Genomic DNA, 20,798 nt, shown 5'->3' with positions numbered 1-20,798 from the left:
CAATTTCCCTCGCTCTCGATTTGCCAGGGAACTCGAAATTGTCCCTTTTTTTGCATTTATACGTTCTTTGTACTCCGCTTCGTGTTAGCCTGAAGTTGTGTAGGAAGCTCTTGAGTGATTCTTAAAGAATTCAGTAAAAGTTCAGTATTTTGCTAGGCACAAAATAACTCACTGTGCGGTCAAGCCAAATCTGATAGGCTGGAAGGACATTCTACTGGAACTCAAGCTTTTTAGCTTAACAGAATTTTCTTATTAATCTATATTCTATTTCAGCTACAGTAATTTATGTTTTCTTTTAATACCAAAAGCTCAACCAAACCAGAAGGAAATCTGGTTGTGTCTTGTACCATACGATCATGGAAGAAGGAACCGGGATATTCCATAGAGAGACAGTTTAAAATAAGGGTCTTTGTCTTTGGATGTAGAAGAGCTGCTTCACAGCTCACGAAGACGCCTCCTGCGCTCTGTAGAGCTTGTGAAGTCATCCACGCTGCAGTGAATGTTGCCGCCCTTTGCACCCATCAGACCCTGTGTTCTCCCCTCCAGATATACACGAGGGGCTCATAGGGCAGCTGAACATACGGTGATCTGTGCAGAGTTCAGTGAGGCCTTTGGCTATTTTATTTAAGCATGGAAAGAATGTGTCTTGTCATTCTGGAAAGGACAAAACTGTAGGGATGGGAAACAGATGAATGGTTGCTAGGCACTGCTGGGTGCAGGGAGGGGTTGGCTGCAGAAGGGAATGAAGGAACATTGTGGGGGGATGGAAGTGTGCTATACCTTGATTACAATGGTGGTTACAGAGCTGTAAGCGTTTGTCAAAATTCATAGAACTGTACACTAAAATGGGTGAATTTTACTGGCTGTAAATTACACCTCGATAAACCTGACTTTAAAAAAAAAAAAAAAAGGAATGTCTTGGAAAGAAGGAGTGGTTCAAAAAAAAAAAAAGAAGGAGTGGTTCACAGACATGCCAGTGCTCTCTGTGGCCTGGTGTCCATGTGGCCCAGGGAGCCCCTGCTTATGGCCATGTACCAACAAGAGGCGGTGGACGTGTGCCCCAGATGCCGTGTGTGCACGTGGCAGTAGCGGGGGGGGGGGGGGCAGGGGGCGGGTCAACATTGCTTCTGCATCAGCAGCCCTCAGCCAGAGGGGTCAATCCTAGTACCCCAGCAGCAGGGAAAAACTATAATGGAAAAGAATATTAAAACACGATTGTCTATATGTATAAAACGGAGTCACTCTGCTGTACAGAGATTGGCACAGCATTGTAAATCAACTACGCTTCAATAAAAAGATAATAAAATAAAAAACAAAAAACACATGGCAATCTGTTGTTTAGTTATTTTGTGAGTATTAATTGTGCCAACCTGCCGTTCAGGGCAAGTATGCACAACCCAGATGGTCACCATGGGCACATGCTGTGCTCTTCTGAAGACCTTATTCATATATTCAGTCTGCACATACCTAGTTTTATCTTTTATGTGTGCTGGTCTAATCACTCTGGGTGATACAAAGATATCTCTAACCTAGACTTTGCCCTCAAGCTTATAATCTCGCAGGAAGCTCAGACACGATATACACACAAAGAGGGAAGTGATAAATGAAGTGTAGACAGAGCTTCCAGAAGCTCTGAGAAAGGAACTTTACTTTGTGACATAAGTTTTGCTGACTTGGAAAGTACTGCTTGAACTTTTGGTTTGTTGTTTAAGGCTGTGTTTCTTAACAAACCAGGGCACAAAGAACTGCTGCGGTTTTCAACAGTGAAACTAAAGCATCTGTGTTGTAGGAAGTTCCTCGACATTTCTTTGAAACCTACTGAAACTAAGTGTGCACACTCTCACCTCTGTTTCCTGTTGTCAGGGTCCGCCCCCGCTTACGGGAAACTATATGTATTGGCGTTGCATTTCAAAGAAAAATTTGGTTAACTTTTTCAGCTTTTAAAGAGATGCATAATGGCCTTAAATTGTAATGAAAGTGTTCTTACAAAAGTCTATAAAAGTCAAAGACTTCTGGGTCAAATAGCCTGGTTACATGTAAATAGCATCCCTGAGGAACACACTTATTTGACTCAACTAAAATAGTAGCCCTGACTATGACAGAAATGAATCAGGCATACGCTTTATCTTTAGAAGACAGCTCTGACAAAGCGAGCTTTGCGGTAAAGTTTGCTATAATTATAGAATAGAATGTCGTCCCATATTTTCCATTTATTAAAAATTTAAATGCTTTTAACACCAAAGGTGCATATCCTCTGTTAATCCATACTGTTAAATATTTTTTAAAGAAAGAAGGGGAGAGGGCTTCCCTGGGGGTCCAGTGGTTAAGACTCCGTGCTTCCACTGCAGGGGTCACGGGTTCGACCCCCTGGTCGGGGAACTGAGATCCCCGCAAGATGCGTGGCGTGGCAAAAAAAAAAAAAAGAGGGAGAGTTAGCTCAGGCACTTAATAGAAGTAATGAAAATAATAAGTACCAGTGGGTAACATTTACAGTCTACAAAGTTGTTTCACAGTTAACAGTTCAGCTGTTGTCTCTCAGTCCCAAACCACCCTCTAACCTGGGCTGGGTAATGCTGGGGCAGGGACTCTTCGGCCAGGTTTCTCCATTTCCAGGCTCTGCCAACAGAGGGCGCCAGAGGGTCTGCAGGGCTGGAGGAAGAGAAAGGGTGGTACCCAGAGACCAGAGTCCCACCCCCAGGGGGCCTCTAGGCTGATAGCCCCCACCTCTCCCCTTGATTCCCTCAGCCCCAGGGGTTGTTGCCGCTTCCTGAGGTGACTCTGTGTCAGCTCGGTGTCCCCTTTTTGTGTTTTGGTTCTCCGGTGCCTGTTTAACCAGTTCGATTAAATTCTCTGTTAAAATACCTGGTGTGGTTTGTTTTCCTGACTGGACTAATACAACCTTTATTTTTATTTTTATTTATTTATTGGCTGCATTGGGTCTTCGTTGCAGTGCGGACTTTCTCTAGTTGTGGCGAGCGGGGGCTACTCTTCGTTGCGGTGCGTGGGCTTCTCACTGCGGTGGCTTCTCTTTGTTGCGGAGCATGGGCTCTAGGCAGGCGGGCTTCAGTAGTTGTGGCGGGAGGGCTCAGTAGTTGTGGCTTGCGGGCTTAGTTGCTCCACGGCATGTGGGATCTTCCCGGACCAGGACTTGAACCTGTGTCCCCTGCATTGGCAGGCAGATTCTTAACCACTGTGCCACCAGGGAAATCCCTAATACAACCTTTAATCTCACAAATTATAAGGTAGCTATTATCAAGCACATTTTACTGGTGAGGAAATAGAGACTTAGTATGGTACAGCAATTTGTGTAAAATTGCACAACCACTAATAGAAGGGCCAAGACCTACACCTTCCACTTTGGGATCCTTTGCTCTCCATTTCCTCTCAGCACTTCTCTTGCTGAACTTTGTTTTTTTTTTTTTTTTAAATACTTAACAGAAGAATTGCAAAGGTAGTAGGGAATTCCCATATTCCCTCCACCCAGCTATCTCTGATGTTAACGTCTTACACAACCATGGAGCATGTATGCAAACTAAAAATTAGCATAGGTACATTACTATTTTTCAAAACTACAGATTTTATTAGGACTACACCGGTGTTTCCACTAATGTCTTTTTTTAGTCCCAGTTACCTTTGGTTGTCACGTCTCCTTCATTTCTTCCAATCTTTAACAGTTTCTCAGTTTTTCCTTGTTTTTCATGACCATGACAGTTTTGAGATGTACTAGTTAGATATTTTGTAGAACTCCCATCAATTTGGGTTTTCTGATGTTTTCTTGTGATTAGACTAGGGTTATGGATTTGCGGAAAGAATACCACAGAGGTAAGTGCCCTTATTACATCATATCAGAGGCACGTAACAGTTCATGACATGCTCCCAGTGATGGCAACCTTGATCGCTTGGTGAAGGTGGGCTCTGTCAGGTTTACCCACTACAAATCTTTCCTTTTCCATAATTGATTTGTTTAGAAGCCAGTCACTAAATCCTCTTGCTGAACTTCCCACTTAATCCTGGGGCTGTGCTTTCTTGGCAGATTATTAAGTCGTGCTTAAAGAATCTTTGAATTGGCCAGGCTGAGAATTATAAACCTAGGAGCCAGACTAACTGTGTTAGGAGATATGACCATGTATTGCTTCTTGGGAAATCATTATCTGTTTTGCCGTCTTTTTTTGCACTACGTTTAAACTTGGAACTTGGCTCCTTTTAGTCTCAGAAAGCTTATGGTTAATGCTAGGACACCTGTTTTTTTCTTGATGAACTGGAATCACTTCTGACAAGCCTGTAAAGATGCTTAGAAGCCCAGGGTCTTAATAGCATGCAGGAAATCAGTAAAAAGAGGAAGAGCCATAGAGAAGTGTTGGCTGAGAATAGGAAAATTGGAGATGTTGAAGGATGTGGTTAAAGGAGTGAAGACTTACAAGGATGGACTGAGAGGTGATAGATGACTGGTGGAGGGACACAGAGATGTCAGGTAGGAGGTCAAGGAAGGGATGAGGATGGAACACAGGATGAGAGAGAAGCCAGTGACGTGAATCAACCTTGGGATTGGACTCTGTGCATGATATATTGTAAATACTTGTATTTTGTCTCTGAGATTCACCATCTAGAACATAAGAGTTATACTTCTAGCTCTAGATTTCATTACAGACAGACTTTAAGTGAGCTTAGACTTTAATATATTTAATATATATTTAATATGTAAGCCAAAGAAATTAGTTCAGTTGGTTTATATAACCTTGGCTACTCACTGCTATTTTTTAAATTTATTTTTGGCTGCGTTGGGTCTTCGTTGCTGCACGTGGGCGTCCTCTAGTTGCGGCGAGCGGGGCCTACTCTTCATTGCGGTGCGCGGGCTTCTCATTGCGGTGGCTTCTCTTGTTGCAGAGCACAGGCTCTAGGCACGCAGGCTTCAGCAGTTGTGGTGTGCGGGCTCAGAAGTTGTGGCTCGCGGGCTCTAGAGCACAGGCTCAGTAGTCGTGGCGCACAGGCTTAGCTGCTCCCTGACATGTGGGATCTTCCCGGACCAGGGCTCAAACCTGTGTCCCCCGTACAGGCAGGCGGATTCTTAACCAGTCCTACGCACTGCTATTAAGGAGTGAGTGAAGAATAATCAGAGCTCTCAAGACTTTTGGAAGCTTAGCAGGGCAAAGTGAAACAGATTGGTACCTTGTTAAATTAGCTGCAAATTACAGATCTTTTTTTAAATTAAATATTTATTTATTTATTTTTGGCTGTGTTGGGTCTTAGTTGTGGCACGCGGGATCTTTCATTGAGGCGTGTGGGCTTCTCTCTAGTTGTGGCGCGTTGGCTCTGGAGTTGTGGGGTGCTGGCTTAGTTGCCCCGCAGCATGTGGAATCCTAGCTCCCTGACCAGGGATCAAATCCCCGTCCCCTGCATTGGAAGGCGGATTCTTAACCACTGGACCACCAGGGAAGTCCCTACAGATCTTAGTATTAACAATTTAGAAATTAAAACTATCATACATATGCTATAGGGTTTTTTGTTTTTGTTTATAAACAGCAGTAATTTTTTTTATTTTATTTTTATTTATTTATCTTTTGACTGTATTGGGTCTTTTTTTATTTTTACATCTTTATTGGAGTATAATTGCTTTACAATGGTGTGTTACTTTCTGCTTTATAACATATAGGTTTTTATTTTATGCTATTTTGTTCTAGTTATATGGGGTTTCCATATCTCATGATGAGCTAACCAAAATAAAATCTCATTAGGGTTTTTGAATTACTAATGGCCTTCTTCCTGGGCCTAGGGCTGTATCTGCAAATAGGTAGCTTAGCCAAAGAAACTGACCTTACCTGGGCTTAGAATTCTGTATTTGATTGGCTTATAAACTTAAATGTTTCTGTATTTCATACTATTCTTTTTCTGAAGCTGAGATTCCTAACATAGCAGACTTCAGCATATTTTTTTTAAGATTTATTTATTATTTATTTATTTAATTTATTTTTGGCTGCATTGGGTCTCAGCTGCGGCACGCGGGATCTTCGTTGAGGCGTGCGGGCTCTTCGTTCTGGTGCGCGGGCTTCTCTCTAGTTGTGGCGTGTGGGTTTTTCTCTTCTCTAGTTGTGGTGCACGGGTTCCAGAGCACGTGGGCTATGTAGTTTGCGGCACGTGGGCTCTAGTTGAGGCGCGTGAGCTCAGTAGTTGTGGCGCATGGGCTTAGTTGCCCCGTGGCATGTGGGATCTTAGTTCCCTGACCAGGGATCGAACCCCCGTCCCCTGCATTGTAAGGTAGATTCTTTACAGCTGGACCACCAGGGAAGCCCCTCAGAGCATATTTCCTTGCAGAAATATGAGATGGAGACTTGAAACTCTTGTAATTGATCTTGGCTCTTACAGAGATAGTTTTAGGGTCAGTATATTTCAGGAGGGGCACAGGTGGGCAGCTTGGAGTTTTTCAACTTGAAGACCAGCTTACAGTTTTTAGTTTTTAAAATATAGACTGAGGAGGACTTCGGTCCACTTGCTCTTCTTCATAACTGGCCTACTGAAAACACCTCTGTTAAATAAAATGACTGGAAAACTAATACTTGGTGGCATTAGAACATTCATATGCTTCTTTGGAAAAAATATATATGTTGTGTATTTTATTGTTTTAATTATTTTTTAATTTTTTTAACATCTTTATTGGAGTATAATTGCTTTACAGTGGTGTGTTAGTTTCTGCTTTATTGTTATGTATTTTCAAATACCTGTTTTAGGGCTTCCCTGGTGGCGCAGTGGTTGAGAGTCCGCCTGCCGATGCAGGGGACGCGGGTTCGCGCCCCGGTCCGGGAAGATCCCACATGCCGCGGAGCGGCTAGGCCCGTGAGCCATGGCCACTGAGCCTGCGCGTCCGGAGCCTGTGCTCCGCAGCGCGAGAGGCCACAACAGTGAGAGGTCCGCATACCAAAAAAAAAAAAAAAAAAAAAAAAAACCCAAAAATAAAATACCTGTTTTGGCTGATACTGGTGTTTGAGCATATTCTTTACCTACACTATTAAGCATCTCAAAATCTCTTACTTAAAACTGGATTCTTATTTGTGAGCTGGGTTACCAGTCTCCTGACCAGATGAAATGTGGAAGTCAGGCATCTAGAATGGGGTGCTGGTCTGAAAGGAGTCGTTTCTCTGACCATTAGTCATTATTTACCAACTTGCTGGAGGGAAAAGATGACAGTGTCTGCTTTACTAAAAGCCTTTTTTTCCCTTTTAACTCTCCTTAAAATGAGCTGGTGTTAGTCACAACCCTTTGTATCTAAAAGCAGCTCATCTTCAGAAAGATACTTTTATTGTAGAAGCACAGGATGACTGGGTAGTGTTTTATCCCGATGGGAGGGGCTTTCAGTCAGGGGAACCGGAAGTTGAGTAGGTTTCACTTGTCGTCAAAGCAGCACACGTAGCCCTGGAGGTGTATTTGATGTTAGCGTGTACGCAACCTGTTGCCCGGTCTGAGTACTCCTGAACGATATGAGTCAAGACCCAAACCATAAGTAGAGGGAGGAAATGGGTCTGTGACGGTTGTTCACAGAGACCAGGGCGATTTTGTGATGGGTGCTTTTCTCTGCAGTAGATCTTTCATGCTCTTGTTATCAAAGAGAACTGGTTAACTGGGCGTACTCGTAGTAGGGTTTAAATATTTTGGAAAGATCAACCTTAGAGGTGATGTCATAGAGCCAGGACATTGGTCCCATGTGCACCCTGCCAGGGGACCCAGCGGAGGAGTTAACAGACTATAGATAGACTGCCATCTTGAGTGGATTCCTTTGGTAAGCAAACCTGAACACAGAGCATCTTTGAGTTAAGGTCATCATGTGACACCCTCGTGGTATCTCCCTCACATCTTTGATTTGAGTGAAAAAAATGTCTTTTCACATCTTGTCAGCTTTGTGGTCACCAGCCTTTCTACATGGGTGATTGACTCCCCACGAGGATTGGATGGAAAATTAGTGAAAAGGGGTTTTACTGCTGTAAATATAGCTCATTGATGTTTTGGTGGACAGCAGGCACAGTACAGTCTGTCCCAGGGCTACAGCTGGTTAAATAGGCAAATTTGTATTCATTTCACATCATTCAACCCGAGTAAACTGTTCTCCCTGATGTGGATCTAAGAAAATGTTATAAAGTATCACAAGTCTAAATATATCCACTGGTAAGTCTTGGACACACTACATAGCTGAGAAGAGGGGAAGTAGAGAAAGCTGAGAAAGTAACCAGGCATCAAATAAGAAGGAACTGAATTTTAAATATAAAACCCCTAAAATCTATAAAAGCGAGCGCTTATGTAAATGAGGGCTGTAAATGAGCTATTCATATGATCCCAGATGTTGATTTCCATATTAACTATTATTTCTTTCTCTGATACAAATATTACATGTCTATGTGTAAAATGAGTACTTTTCTCTTTTAGTCATAAATTGCCTAAAAATAATTTCCTTTCTCTTCAGAGGCAGATTTTTGGCATTTGGGGCTTTTTTCTTCTTAAGTAAAAACTGCATTAGGTCATATTCATTTGTTTTTCTTTTACATCACCCCCCCCCCTCCTTTTTCCTATTAAGTTTCCTTTCAGGGAATGTTTATTGCATCATTGTTTGTAATATTGAAAACTGGAAGCAGAGCAAGTGTTCACTGGTAAAAGATTAGTGAATACATGGTGGTCTGAGGTAGACGTCTCTAAAAAGGAACCAGGGATCCTTGGAGACGTGATCAATTCCAGGGAGGGGACAGAGAAACACAACATCAACTTGGAATATCTTGTGGTGCCAGAAAGTAAGGAAGTGCTCAAAAAGTGATGGGGCGAGTCAAAAGGACACAGGAGCCAACTGAGGGAGTTCCCAGTGGCCAAATCCAGGATGCTATGTGTGTATAGGGTCAGGCCTGAATCTAATAGCAAATGTTAGCAAATTATGTACCTTAAAAAAAACCTTTTTATGGAAATTGATTATTTATTTTTATGAATGGGTTATAGGCCCTTTTACAGACTACTGGGAATTACCCAATAATTTACAATTGAAGTAAGATCCTTTTATCGCGTATGCACTGGGACCATATTTTCTACAGCAAAAATGTGAGTGCAGATATGGGGGGTAGTTTAACAAAATACTTGAAATTAGAATGGTTAGAAAATCTAGGATACATGGTTGATATATACATACATATATGTGTATATGAATATATACATATGTGTACCCCGACACACACACACACACACACACACACACACACACACAGCCATATCCTTATCCGGTCTATCTAAACCAGCAGTTCCACATTTGCCCGCCAAGTGGCACTTTGCTGGTGTAAGGAAAACTAACAAGGAAACTGACGAGCACCAGGATAAAAGGTCAAAGAGGCAGCTTGCTCTGTATTCATATGAGCCGTTGATCGCCAACCCCCTGGGGCCCATTGAAAGACTTCCTCTGGCTGAGTGGGTACTATACCCCCATCCTGGGCTTGAGGTGCTTGGGATTTAAATTATTCTGAGATTTAGGGTTATTTCAGCGCGGACACAAGCAGGCCGGTCCTGGGGGGTGGGGGGCGGTTCGCTGCTGGTACCTGAGTGCAGGGCGCCAGATGCAAGCTCTGTTGTGGGCCCCTTACAGGTGGAACTAAGAGAGGCGTGCCTGGTCCATCACCGAATCCAGGCTAGCATAGCGCTCAGGGCATAGTGAAGGTGTTGAATGAATTGGCAGATGTCTTTGTTCTTCAAAAATAATTTAGAGGAGAAACCACCGTACTTTAGGAGTATCTATCAGTAACACATATTGGAGCATCTTGGGCAGAAGGTAAACAGTGATGAACATCTCCCCTGCTTCTGCTGACGTTCTCTGACGTCACACCCTGAATATACCTTTGTATCTTCTACAGACTGGTGGGCATGGCCGGCATGTCTACTAGTGTTTAGAATATTAAGTAAGAATTTATCTAAACCAGAGCTCCACGGTAGTGACGACAGCACAGGACATGTGAATGCGTTTGCTGCCACTGGACTGCGTGCTTAAAAATGGCTAAGGTGATACATTTCATGTTATACATATTTTATAAATGAAATAAAGTAAAATGAAAAAAAATCTAAAGAACCCAGCACGACGCCCGGCCCGTAGTAAGTACTCAGTAAACGTTTCCCTGTGTTCCCTTTTTTCATGGATGGGCATTGGCAAGCTGTCATTGCAACAGTTACCCAAATTTTACCCCATTAAGAGGGCTTTCTTCTGGCAGCATTTCTGCTTAGATGAATAGAGTGGAGGGACCTGAGCCTTAGTTCTCTGTCAACACATTACTGACCCGGCAGGTTTGGGCCACAAGTCCCTGAGCAGACCCGATTTCATTCTTTGCACATTAGTCTTTATAAGCCTGTCTTCATTATGAAAAGTGAAAGAGAATTCTGGAAGCTGTTTTTAAGGTCCTTCGTAAGGTGGTGAGAGTTTATGTACTCCAGGATGTTGTCTGAGAAACGGGAAGACGTCTCCGAAGCCCATACTGAGCTTGAGGCAAGAAGTGAGGATACGGCTTGCAGAAGGCCTGTGGGTCCTCCTCCATCTGTGCGCCTGGCGGCATGTTGTGTGCAAGACAGAAAAGGCCACTTCTCCCCATTTACTGGCCTAGTTATGCCAGAGCGCTTGCATCTGAGAAAAATAAATTCTGTCTGACCTTTCTTGTCATCACTCACTCCCTAATGAGGTACAACTGGGGCTGAGAAAATGACGGTTCCAAGGTCATAAGAAAGCAAGTGGAAACTGTGGATGTGAACTGAGAAACGGTTATTGATGCTGTTCTGAGCACAGTGGAGTGACCGGTGAGCGGCTCCTTCGGGGTGGTGCTTGGACCCGAGTCCATCCTGACCTTCATCTCCTTCGGTCCCAAGAAGATGTTACTTTGCTTTCATGTCACACGTATCTGTTAGCATAGGAGTGAAATCTCTGGTCTTGAAGTGAACTAAGATACTTTTTCTTGCTCTAAATATAATACAGTAATGGTGCATGTGCTAAAGAGGTACTGTAGGCAAACAAAAAAGTTCATCAGTGCCTTGCTAAGAAAAAAGAATGAACAAAGACATAGGTTAGTGTTTTCAGATCCTTTTTTTTTTTTTTTTTTTTTTTTTTGCGGTACGCGGGCCTCTCACTGTTGTGGCCTCTCCCCTTGCGGAGCACAGGCTCCGGACGCGCAGGCTCAGCGGCCATGGCTCACGGGCCCAGCCGCTCCGTGGCATGTGGGATCTTCCCGGACTGAGGCACGAACCCGTGTCCCCTGCATCGGCAGGCGGACTCCCAACCACTGCGCCACCAGGGAAGCCCCTTCAGATCTTTTAATAACTGGTACTTCAATCCCTTCGTCATCTCTAGGTTAAGCAGCTGTATCCAGGAGTATCTTAGAGAAAGATGGAGGTAGAATGTATTCAAACCTCAACTCTTCTCCCTAAAACTTGTGGGACTTTGGAAGGTGATACTGAACCTGTTGCTATGTCAATGTCCTTATCTGCAAAAAGGGAAGAACTATCTCTCCCTCACAGGATTGTTCCAAGGATAACTAAGATAATGTATGTAAAGAGCTTAGTATAGTGCCCGGCACCTAGTAAGTGCTCAATAAATGATCGTTTTAAAAGCGAAGATCACGAAGAAGCTTTTTTTTTTTTTTTTTTTTTTTTTTTTTTTCCACGAAGAAGCTTAGAGTCACGGTGGGCTAACCTGGCCTAGAGAGGTAGGGGAGGCGACTCTAAGAGCAGAGTATTTTCTTTAGTTTGCCTCTGTTCCTGCTGTCTCCTCTGTCTTCCCTGTCATCTCTGAATTTACAAATTACGTTTATCCTTCAAGATCCCAGATCAAATACCACCTCCTCCATGAAGCCTTCTGGATTACCTCAGCCAGAAGCGATCACTTCCTGTATCGTTGCCCTTTTTGTGGCATTTCTGTTTAGTGTTACAGTTATTTGTGCAACTATATCATCTTCCTTATAATGCTGCTTCCTGAAGGAGCAGGACCTTATCTTTTCCACTTTAAGTCTTTCTTTACACTCAGCACTGAGTGTTGCCGGTAGACTCTGATTGGGTACGTGAATGGCCATTAAGGCAGAAGCTTTGGTAGGTAAGAGCCTACAAACAGGATTAGTTTCTCCTAAACAGATTTTCAATGGTTTTCTTTTGGCGGGGCAGAGGGTAAAGAGCTAAAAATGTAAGCGTGGATTTATTATACTATAAGGATAGTTTATGTATATAAACAATTGATCCCACGGTTGCCTTTCCCTGAGCAGCGAATAACTTGTGTTCCATTGCCAGTTATCATCAAATGTAATATTCTAAACGGAAGGTGAAGAACGCTAACTCCCCCCCACCCCGCCTTCCTTTTGTTTTTCTTTTTTTTTTGCGGGGGTAGGGAGGATATAGAGGGGAAAGGGCAAAGAGTGAAGGGAAAACCTCTGGGTTTTTTTTGAACTCAGGTAGGAGTTAAGGATAACTCCCAAGTACCCGTGCAAATGAATATGATTAACTTCGCTACTCCAGAAAAAAATTTTAATCCCAAAGTCATTTATTTTGGCTTTAGAATAGACAAGCATTTGTGTTGGGTTTTCCTGCCTAATTACTTTTTGCTTAAGCTTATTTAAAAATTGTTTTAAATTCTTTTAGTGTGACAGCCCAGCAAAGGGGGTGGGGGGTGTGTGGAGAAATGGGCCACAGATGGGATCTGAACTATAGGATTTCAGCTTTCCTGTATAAAAGCCTCCTGATACGCTGCAAGCAGGAGGGCAGAGTTGCAATCAGCTTTTCCGGAGAACAATTTGGCAAAATAGTTTTAAAAGTCTTAAAAATATGCTTACTCTTTGATCCAGTAATTCCACTTCTAGGAATGTCTTAAGGAAATAATCAAAGAGGCACGCAGAAATGTAGGGACAAAGCATTCACCACGACATTTATATCAGAAAAAAAAAAAAAAAAAAGTAAAACCAACTGAAAACACTGAATAATGTGGAATTGATTAAAGTAGGCCCCTGTCTCTAATGTGTGTAGTTATATTGTCAAATTATAGGCTTTAAAACATTTGCCACATCTTTCTAAGTGAAAGAGAGACAATAAAAGAGTAGGTACAGTTTGAAACAGTGCAGAGAGATAGAGCGGGGGGAGGGAGGGAGGAGGTGGGTGGGTGGATGGATGCCTATCCCAAAAGACACATTCTGCAAATGTTAACTTTGGTATCACCGAGTAGTGAAATCATGACTGGTTTTGTACTTTTTTGTGTTTTTCAAGTTTTCTGCTTAAACGTGTATTGCTTTGTAATCAGAAAAACCAACTGTCATATATTTTAAAAGAATATATGTTTAAGGTGAGAATTCCCTGGCGGTCCAGTGGTTAGGACTCCACACTTCCACTGCAGAGGGCCTGGGGTTCGATCCTTGGTCGGGGAACTAAGATCCCACAAGATGCGCTGCATGGCCAAAAAAAAAAAAAAAAAAAAAAACAGAATATACGTTTAAGGTATCAGTGAAAAAATAAAATGTTGCTACACAATACCCACAAAGCAATAATCTGAACGCACAGCTGATAGTTTGGATTCAATGTATTTTCTTAAGGGTCACATTCATGCACATGAAGTATCAGGGATCACAATACACAAAATCAGACGTACCATAGGTTCAATTATGTTTCCCAAGTAAAACAGCAAAAATCTGGGAAGACACAGAGTTTCATGTGGACGTTCTGTTTTCTGAGACCCGCACGAGGGGGTAGACTCTTCAGAGCTAAGAGGACCACGGTTTTGCAAAGCTCCAAACACTAGTAGGTCTTCTGGGAATCACATGTAAAAAATGTTTACTGCCCAAATGACGTTATAAGAATAACGGGAACATTTTAAATCACTCAATCTTCTCAAAGCCGTTCCCAGTGAAATGTTCTACTGTGTCCCCTTTCTCATCTCCTCATTGTCATCAACTCACAACTCCAAACCCACATGTTTAAACAGGGAAAGAGAGTGAAAGCGTGAGGTAAGTGATGGGCAACCACAAACCTTTGATGACCCCAAAAGAGCTCTTTGGCTCACGTTCTTTTAAAAAAGCTCTCCTTTATATGATCAGCTGCGGAGGAAATTTGTTCTTCACTGTTTGCAGACCTCCACTCTGTACACATGATGGGGTTCTCTTGTGTTTGCAGTTCCTAAATTCCTCAGACACCATGTGGCTTCACTAAAGGAAAATCCTTGCAGGTCCGGCTCCCCGTTGTGTAAGGTCAGGTGGAAAAGCCTTTTGTGATTAACTCAGCCACCGTGTGTCCCTTGGTATTTGGAACTTCAGTGGGAGTTTTTATTAGGTGTCCGCATTTTGAATGCTGACTCACATAAGCTTCATCTAATGGGAAAAGCAGATAAATGTAGCGCTTTGGACACCAAGTCGGATCCCAGCTCTCCCAGTAGCTGTGACCTCGAGCACGTCCCCTTACTATGGTTATCCGTCTTTCTAAACACAGTCTTCTCCCACTTTGTTTCCGACACAGTTTCCTTACGCTGCCCCTCCTCCCCAAGAACCAGTGAAGACTCTGAGAAGCCTGATCAACATCCGAAAGGATACACTAAGACTCGTCAAGTAAGTTCAAGTTCCCAGCCGGCGGGGGCCAGGTTCCAGGGGCCCTTCTTCGTGAAGGGGCAGCCGACTCCCCAGGGGACCCACAGAGCGGTTTCTGTCAGACCCGGAGCCCGGCCTCTAGGCCTCCGGGCCGTGGGCTGCTGGCATGAGGGGTCTCCGCACCTAGATTGTTCAGAACTTTCTCTGATAGTCAGTGTTTGGGAAGAACTTTCACTCTCCTGGAAGCTGTCATGATTACCCCGATTTGGTGAACCTTCCAGAAAAAGAACAGTTGGAGGAGAAAGTGAATTCTGCAGATACCTCGACAAGCCTGTGTGAAGATGGGATGTTTGAACTTGGTGCAGGAAATCCTTATTTTATTGCCTATATTTCCTTTGTAATTTATTCTTAATCTCATGTGCCCTTCCTCTGGTGCACTGGGTTTGTTGTTTAATCACCACTGTCAGTACTAATTATCATCAGCATCTGTCTTCTTTGTGCTGTCCCTGAGATAGCACAATTTTTTTTTCTTTTTTCTTTTTTTTTTTTTGGCTGCATGGCAAGGCTTGTGGGATCTTAGTTCCCTGACTGGGGATTGAACCCGGGCCCCCTGCAATGGGAGCACGGAGTTCTAACCCTGGACCACCAGGGAAGTCCCAGAGGTAATGTGATTTTTAAACAGATGCTGCTCTCCAGATAGCAAGTCTGTCTACTAAGACTCACTGGTTCCCTGGGGAGACAGATTTGGTTAGGGCAAACCAGAGGTCCCACATTCTTCTCAGTTGACAAAGGAAGATGACTCGGAGAGCATTTTATGCTTGTATAGATCAGGGAGTTTATTTCTCTCTGATCATCTTTTTAAAATACAACCACTTCGGGGACTTCGCTGGTGGTCCAGTGGTTAAGACTTCCAATGCAGGGGGTGTGGGTTCGATCCCTGCTCAGGGAGCTAAGATCCCACATGCCTCGAGGCCAAAAAACCAAAATATAAAACAGAAGCAATATGGTAACAAATTCAATAAAGACTTTAAAAATGGTCCACATCAAAAAAAAAAACTTAAAAAATAAATTGTTAGGAATAAAATATAACCACTTCATTGAGATATAGTTCATATACCATACAGTTCATTCATTTAAAGTGTACAATTCAGTGATTTTTTTTTTTTTTTAGTATTTATTTTTTTATTTGGTTGCACCAGGTCTTAGTTGCGGCAGGCAGGCTCCTTAGTTGTGGCATGCAAACTCTTTAATTGCGGCATGTGAACTCTTAGTTGCGGCATGCACGTGGAATCTAGTTCCCTGAGCGGGGATCAAACCCGGGTGCCCTGCATTGGGATCGCGGAGTCTTATACGCTGTGCCACCAGGGAAGTCCCCCGATTCAGTGATTTTTAGTTATTCACAGAGTCGTGCAACCATCACTACTATCTAATTTTAGAACATTTTCTTCACCCCGAAAAGAAACCCGATACTCATTATTACCCGATACTCATTATTACCCGATACTCATTATTAATCATCCCTCATTTCCCCCCGAAACCCCTCTTCCCGGCCTAAGCAGCCACTAATCTGTTTTCTGTCTCAGTTTTTTAATATTTTATTTGTCCCTGAGGTTTTCAACTGCCTCCCCAGCTGCTCACACCCCCGGGGTCAACCCTGGGGACGGCGCAGCCAAGGGGAAACTCTTTTGCTGCAGAAGAGTCTGCAGCCGGCCGGCCCCCCTCCACCGGGGAGTTCCTGCCACAGCAGGATAGATGGAGGCTACTGAGGCCTCAGGAGCCTGCCAGCTGTCAGCTGCTCCGGCTACTTGTTTCTCTCATCACATATGGTCTGCTCGCGTATTTGATGGAGATGGATTCAGGGGTCTGAGCCCCCTTGAGGTCCTGGCCTCGGATGTGGCAGCCTGGCTGCAGCTCTAGAATAAAATGAGGCAACTGCTCTGAGCTTCTGGTTCTCACCTGTAAAATAGTGAACCAACCTTACCTTTCATGGCTGTTGTCAAAATTAAAGGGGATAATGAAAGGGAAAGCACCTGGTGATCAATAAATGTTAAGATGAAGGGTGAGTTTTGATTTTGTTTTTTCTGAGATGGAACTAAATTAAATTCTGATTCTCAGATTTCCAGGTAAAGATGGAGGATTGAACATGTACCTTTGCTTCCTCTCCAAACCCCACTAAACAATAATGAGTATTTTTAAACAGCACAAATCCACAAAAATTGGGAGAGTGGGAAAGGAGCAACGGCAACAAAATTTTAGAGGCTGGGGCTTCCCTGGTGACGCAATGGTTAAGAATCTGCCTGCCAATGCAGGAGACATGGATTCGAGCCCTGGTCCGGGAGGATCCCACATGCCGCGGAACAGCTAAGCCCGTGTGCCACAACTACTGAGCCTGCGCTCTAGAGCCTTCGAGCCACAGCTACTGAAGTCCACGCGCCTAGAGCCCATGCTCCGCAACAAGAGAAGCCACTGCAATGAGAAGCCCATGCACTGCGACAAAGAGTAGCCCCCGCTCGCCGCAACTAGAGAGCCCACACACGGCAACAAAGACCCAACGCAGCCAAAAATAAATTAATTAATTTAAAAAATTTTAGAGACTGGAAACAGGTGGTGAATGTTAAATAACTTACTAAACCTGAGAAATCAGGATCCTGAACAAACAGAAGGAAAAGCTGAGAATCACCAGTTTGTACTGTGGTTTCCCCCAGAAGGCTCAGGAATTGGCAGTTCCAGGTACCTCTGGACATCTTGGGGGTGGGGGTGGCTAAAAGGAGGGAGGTTAGTGGAAAGTCTGCTTGAGAGGTATTCAGATCCCCCCTCCCTTAGACTACACAGCCAGAACTGCCCTCCCACACCCTGGCAAAAGGCTGGCAGACGATGCTCACTGGAAAAGTTCAAACAAAGAATCTCTGGACTTGGGTGACCGAGGCACAGCTAAGGGCTGGACTCAGTACTGAAATCAGGGGGTTAAGTGAATTCAGAAACGTTGGATGCTGAGCCCTCCAGCCTGCCCCCCAACCCCAACTCTAAGCCCAGAATGCCAGCAGTCAGGCCATTGTTAGAAGAGAGGAAAACTGTTCTTTGGACAATCAGACGCCCCCAGGTGGGAAGACCAAAGAGACTGGTTTTGGAGGTCCCTCTCCTGACCCAGATGAGTCCCCAGGGAAGCCTAGCATCCCCAAGCCCCACCGTGCACTCAGTTCCCATCAGGATTTTATTATTTTTTTGGCCGCGTGCCATGAGGGATCTTAGTTCCTTGACCAGGGATCGAACCCATGCACCCTGTAGTGCAAGCGTGGAGTCCTAACCGCTGGACCGCCAGGGAAGTCCCCATGGACCACAATTAGGGGGTTTAAATGTCTTAGTATGAGCAGACAACCAAAGATTCTCAGATGTATAAGGAACGCCTATCGTATGAAAGACAATTGTAAAACAAGCCAACAGGGGGAAAAAGTGGAAATAAAAACTGCAGGAAGAGGAAACCTTGATTTGTAGCCTCAGAAACATAGAGAAGATACTGCCTTCTTATTTCACAGACGCAGTGACACAAAGCGTTTAGCAAACAAACAAGGCTCTCAGAGTTTAAAAACGTAGAAATGAAAAAACCAATAGAATATCGGAAGAAAAGTGGAAATGTTCTAGGAAGTGGAGCATAAAGGCAAAGCTATGGAAAACAGAAGAGGAAAGATATGAAGAATAGAAGGTCCAACAGCCAACTAATGGTTCTAGAAAGAGAGAATGGAGAACATGGAAGGAATCACCGACGACGTACATAATTTAAGAGTTTCTACAAAGGTCCACTGAGTGCTCGACCCTGGGAGCTAAAAGATAACGCAGCAATGCTCTGAAATGACTTTTTTAAAGTATTTATAATCCAGAATTCTTTACTCAGCCAGACTTTTTTTTTTTTTTTTTGGCCTCGTGGCTTGCAGGATCTTAGCTCCCCAACCAGGGATTGAACCCGCATCCTCAGCAGTGAAAGCACCGAGTCCTAACCACTGGACCACCAGGGAATTCCCTCAGCCAGACTTTCAATGACGTGTGATTGTATAATAAAATCTCTCGAAAAGTTTATCCCTCCAACACACCCTTTTCCAGGATGCTACTGGAAGTTGTGCTCCAGCAAAAGGAAAGCGTAACCCAAGAAAGAGAAAGCCAGGAGATGCAGGAAGCATGCGATTCTCCGGGAGAGAGGCAAAAGGGACACACAGGGAGATGGGACAGGGAGATTCCAGGGTGGCAGCCGTGTGCAGGTACGGAGGGATCAGGGTCCAGATGGAGCAGGTCAGAAGGCTCCATAAGTGTCCTGCTCAAAAAGACAAGGTGCACAGAATGCCTGGTGCGTCTGAACGTCGAGATGTAGACAGCCAAAGAGTTTGAATTTGAATTAGTGACTAGTGCAGAAAAGACTAAGCAACTGAAAAAAAAGCAAAATGAGCACAAGCTCTAAGAAAAACTTACGCAGGAAAGGAAAAATTATTAGAGATTACTCTGTGGCTGAACTGTGAATAATGTTGATGGACTCACAGTCGTATAGACGAAGATGTCCTGAGCTAACAAAATCATGGTGTGTCACATGGTGGAAGGGGTGTCCCAACATGGAGCAGAGTGAGGAAAGAGAAAGTCTCATTTCCATAGTAGGAGGTCAATAGATAATGCCTAAAACTGAAAAATGAACATGCAGATAAATGCCAGAATGGTCAGCTACAGAGGTAAAGGCAGTTTTCTCTAAAGAAGAGGAAAAGGGACAGAAAGAGACCTGCTGGTTTTTTGTCACAAGCCTTGTGGAAACTATTTAAACTATGTGATTAGTAACTTTGATTAAAATTAAAAACTTTTTTTTGTAAAGCCTGGCAAACGCACAAGGATGTTAACTGTGGCACCGTGAAATATCAGAAATCCCCTAAATGCCCCCTGATAGTGGTAACAAAGTGCTCTGCCGTCATTCAGAATGAGGATGGAAAGTGTATGATCACAGAGGGAAGCCCACAATACGTTCAATTAGAAAAAGAAAACAAGGGACATCCCTGATGGCGCAGTGGATAAGACTCCTCGCTCCCAATGCAGGGGGCCTGGGTTCAATCCCTGGTCAGGGAACTAGATCCCACACGCATGCCACAACTAAGGAGCCCTCGAGCCGCAACTAAGACCTGGTGCAACCAAATAACTAAATATTAAAAAAAAAAAGAAGGGAATTCCCTGGCAGTCCAGTGGTTAGGACTCTGCACTTCCACTGCAGAGGGCATGGTTCCATCCCTGGTCAGGGAACTAAGATCCCACAAAAAAAAAGAAAAAAGATTACTTTTAAAATATTAATTTGCTACTCCCAAATGCTGAGTCTTTGTGGTTTTCTAGATGTGCCGAGGAAGTGAAGACCCCGGGGGAAGAGGCCGGCAGAGCGAAAGTCCACTACAACGTGGAGTTCACCTTTGACACGGATGCTCGGGTGGCCATCACCATCTATTATCAGGCCACCGAAGAGTTCCAGAATGGGATTGCCAGGTAAGAACAAAGGACCGGGGAGCCACATCCTTCCTAGACAGGTTAGGGTCTGTGCCTGACGTGCTCACCTGTGGAGGAAAACATTCTTTTTCTACACCCAGGTGAGAGCTGGTTCCTGAATTTGGATTTTCTTCTACCCAGCCTTACTTTTTCACCTTTCCCCTTCAAACTATGTCATCTTGGTACAGGGACAGATAGCAGCATAGTCCTTCAGGTCATCATGATGCTGTTAAAAATCTATTAAGCTACCTTTCTGTGGATATGTGGGTTGAATAGATAACTTTAATAGCATTACCAAGCAAGGGCAAGGGAAAGAGATTATAAAGAAGATCTTTTCTTCTCTTTTCTCTTCCACTCTATACTGAGAACGTGTTGATAACTGAGAACAGGCATGAGACAGAGGAAACTGTCAGTAACTTTCGCTTTGCTTCCCACTTTGATCAACAGCTACATCCCCAAAGACAACAGCCTGCAGTCAGAGACGGTGCACTACAAGCGTGGGGTGTGCCAGCAGTTCTGCCTGCCCTCCCACACCGTGGACCCCTCCGAGTGGGCTGAAGAGGAGGTGAGCTGCCGGCTGGCGGAGGGGCCCGGCCACTGGGAGAAAGCGCAGGGCAGGTTCTGCCCACAGACCCACAGGGCGTGGGAGCTACTCAGGACCCTGGCCAGCAGCAAAGGATGGGCCCGGGTACTCGAAGGCCATGCTCCCCTTCAGCCTTGTAACGTCTTCACGCCCTGGGAAGGATACATCTAATT

General features: G+C 44.1%; 1 protein-coding gene across 2 annotated transcripts in view; it reads left to right on the top strand.

The window, feature by feature from the left end:
* RNF157 (ring finger protein 157) overlaps positions 1–20,798 on the top strand; it is a 79,915-nt gene that overhangs the window by 36,443 nt on the left and 22,674 nt on the right. For both annotated transcript variants that reach the window (XM_059996672.1, XM_059996671.1), the window contains exons 3-5: positions 14,476–14,564; positions 19,896–20,042; positions 20,490–20,607. In XM_059996672.1, the coding sequence (XP_059852655.1) occupies positions 14,476–14,564; positions 19,896–20,042; positions 20,490–20,607 (354 nt within the window). The remainder of the gene's footprint in view (positions 1–14,475; positions 14,565–19,895; positions 20,043–20,489; positions 20,608–20,798) is intronic.

The sequence above is a fragment of the Delphinus delphis genome, chromosome 19, assembly GCF_949987515.2.
Source record: "Delphinus delphis chromosome 19, mDelDel1.2, whole genome shotgun sequence".
NCBI lineage: Eukaryota > Metazoa > Chordata > Mammalia > Artiodactyla > Delphinidae > Delphinus > Delphinus delphis.
This window is presented reverse-complemented; position numbering and strand designations above follow the sequence as displayed.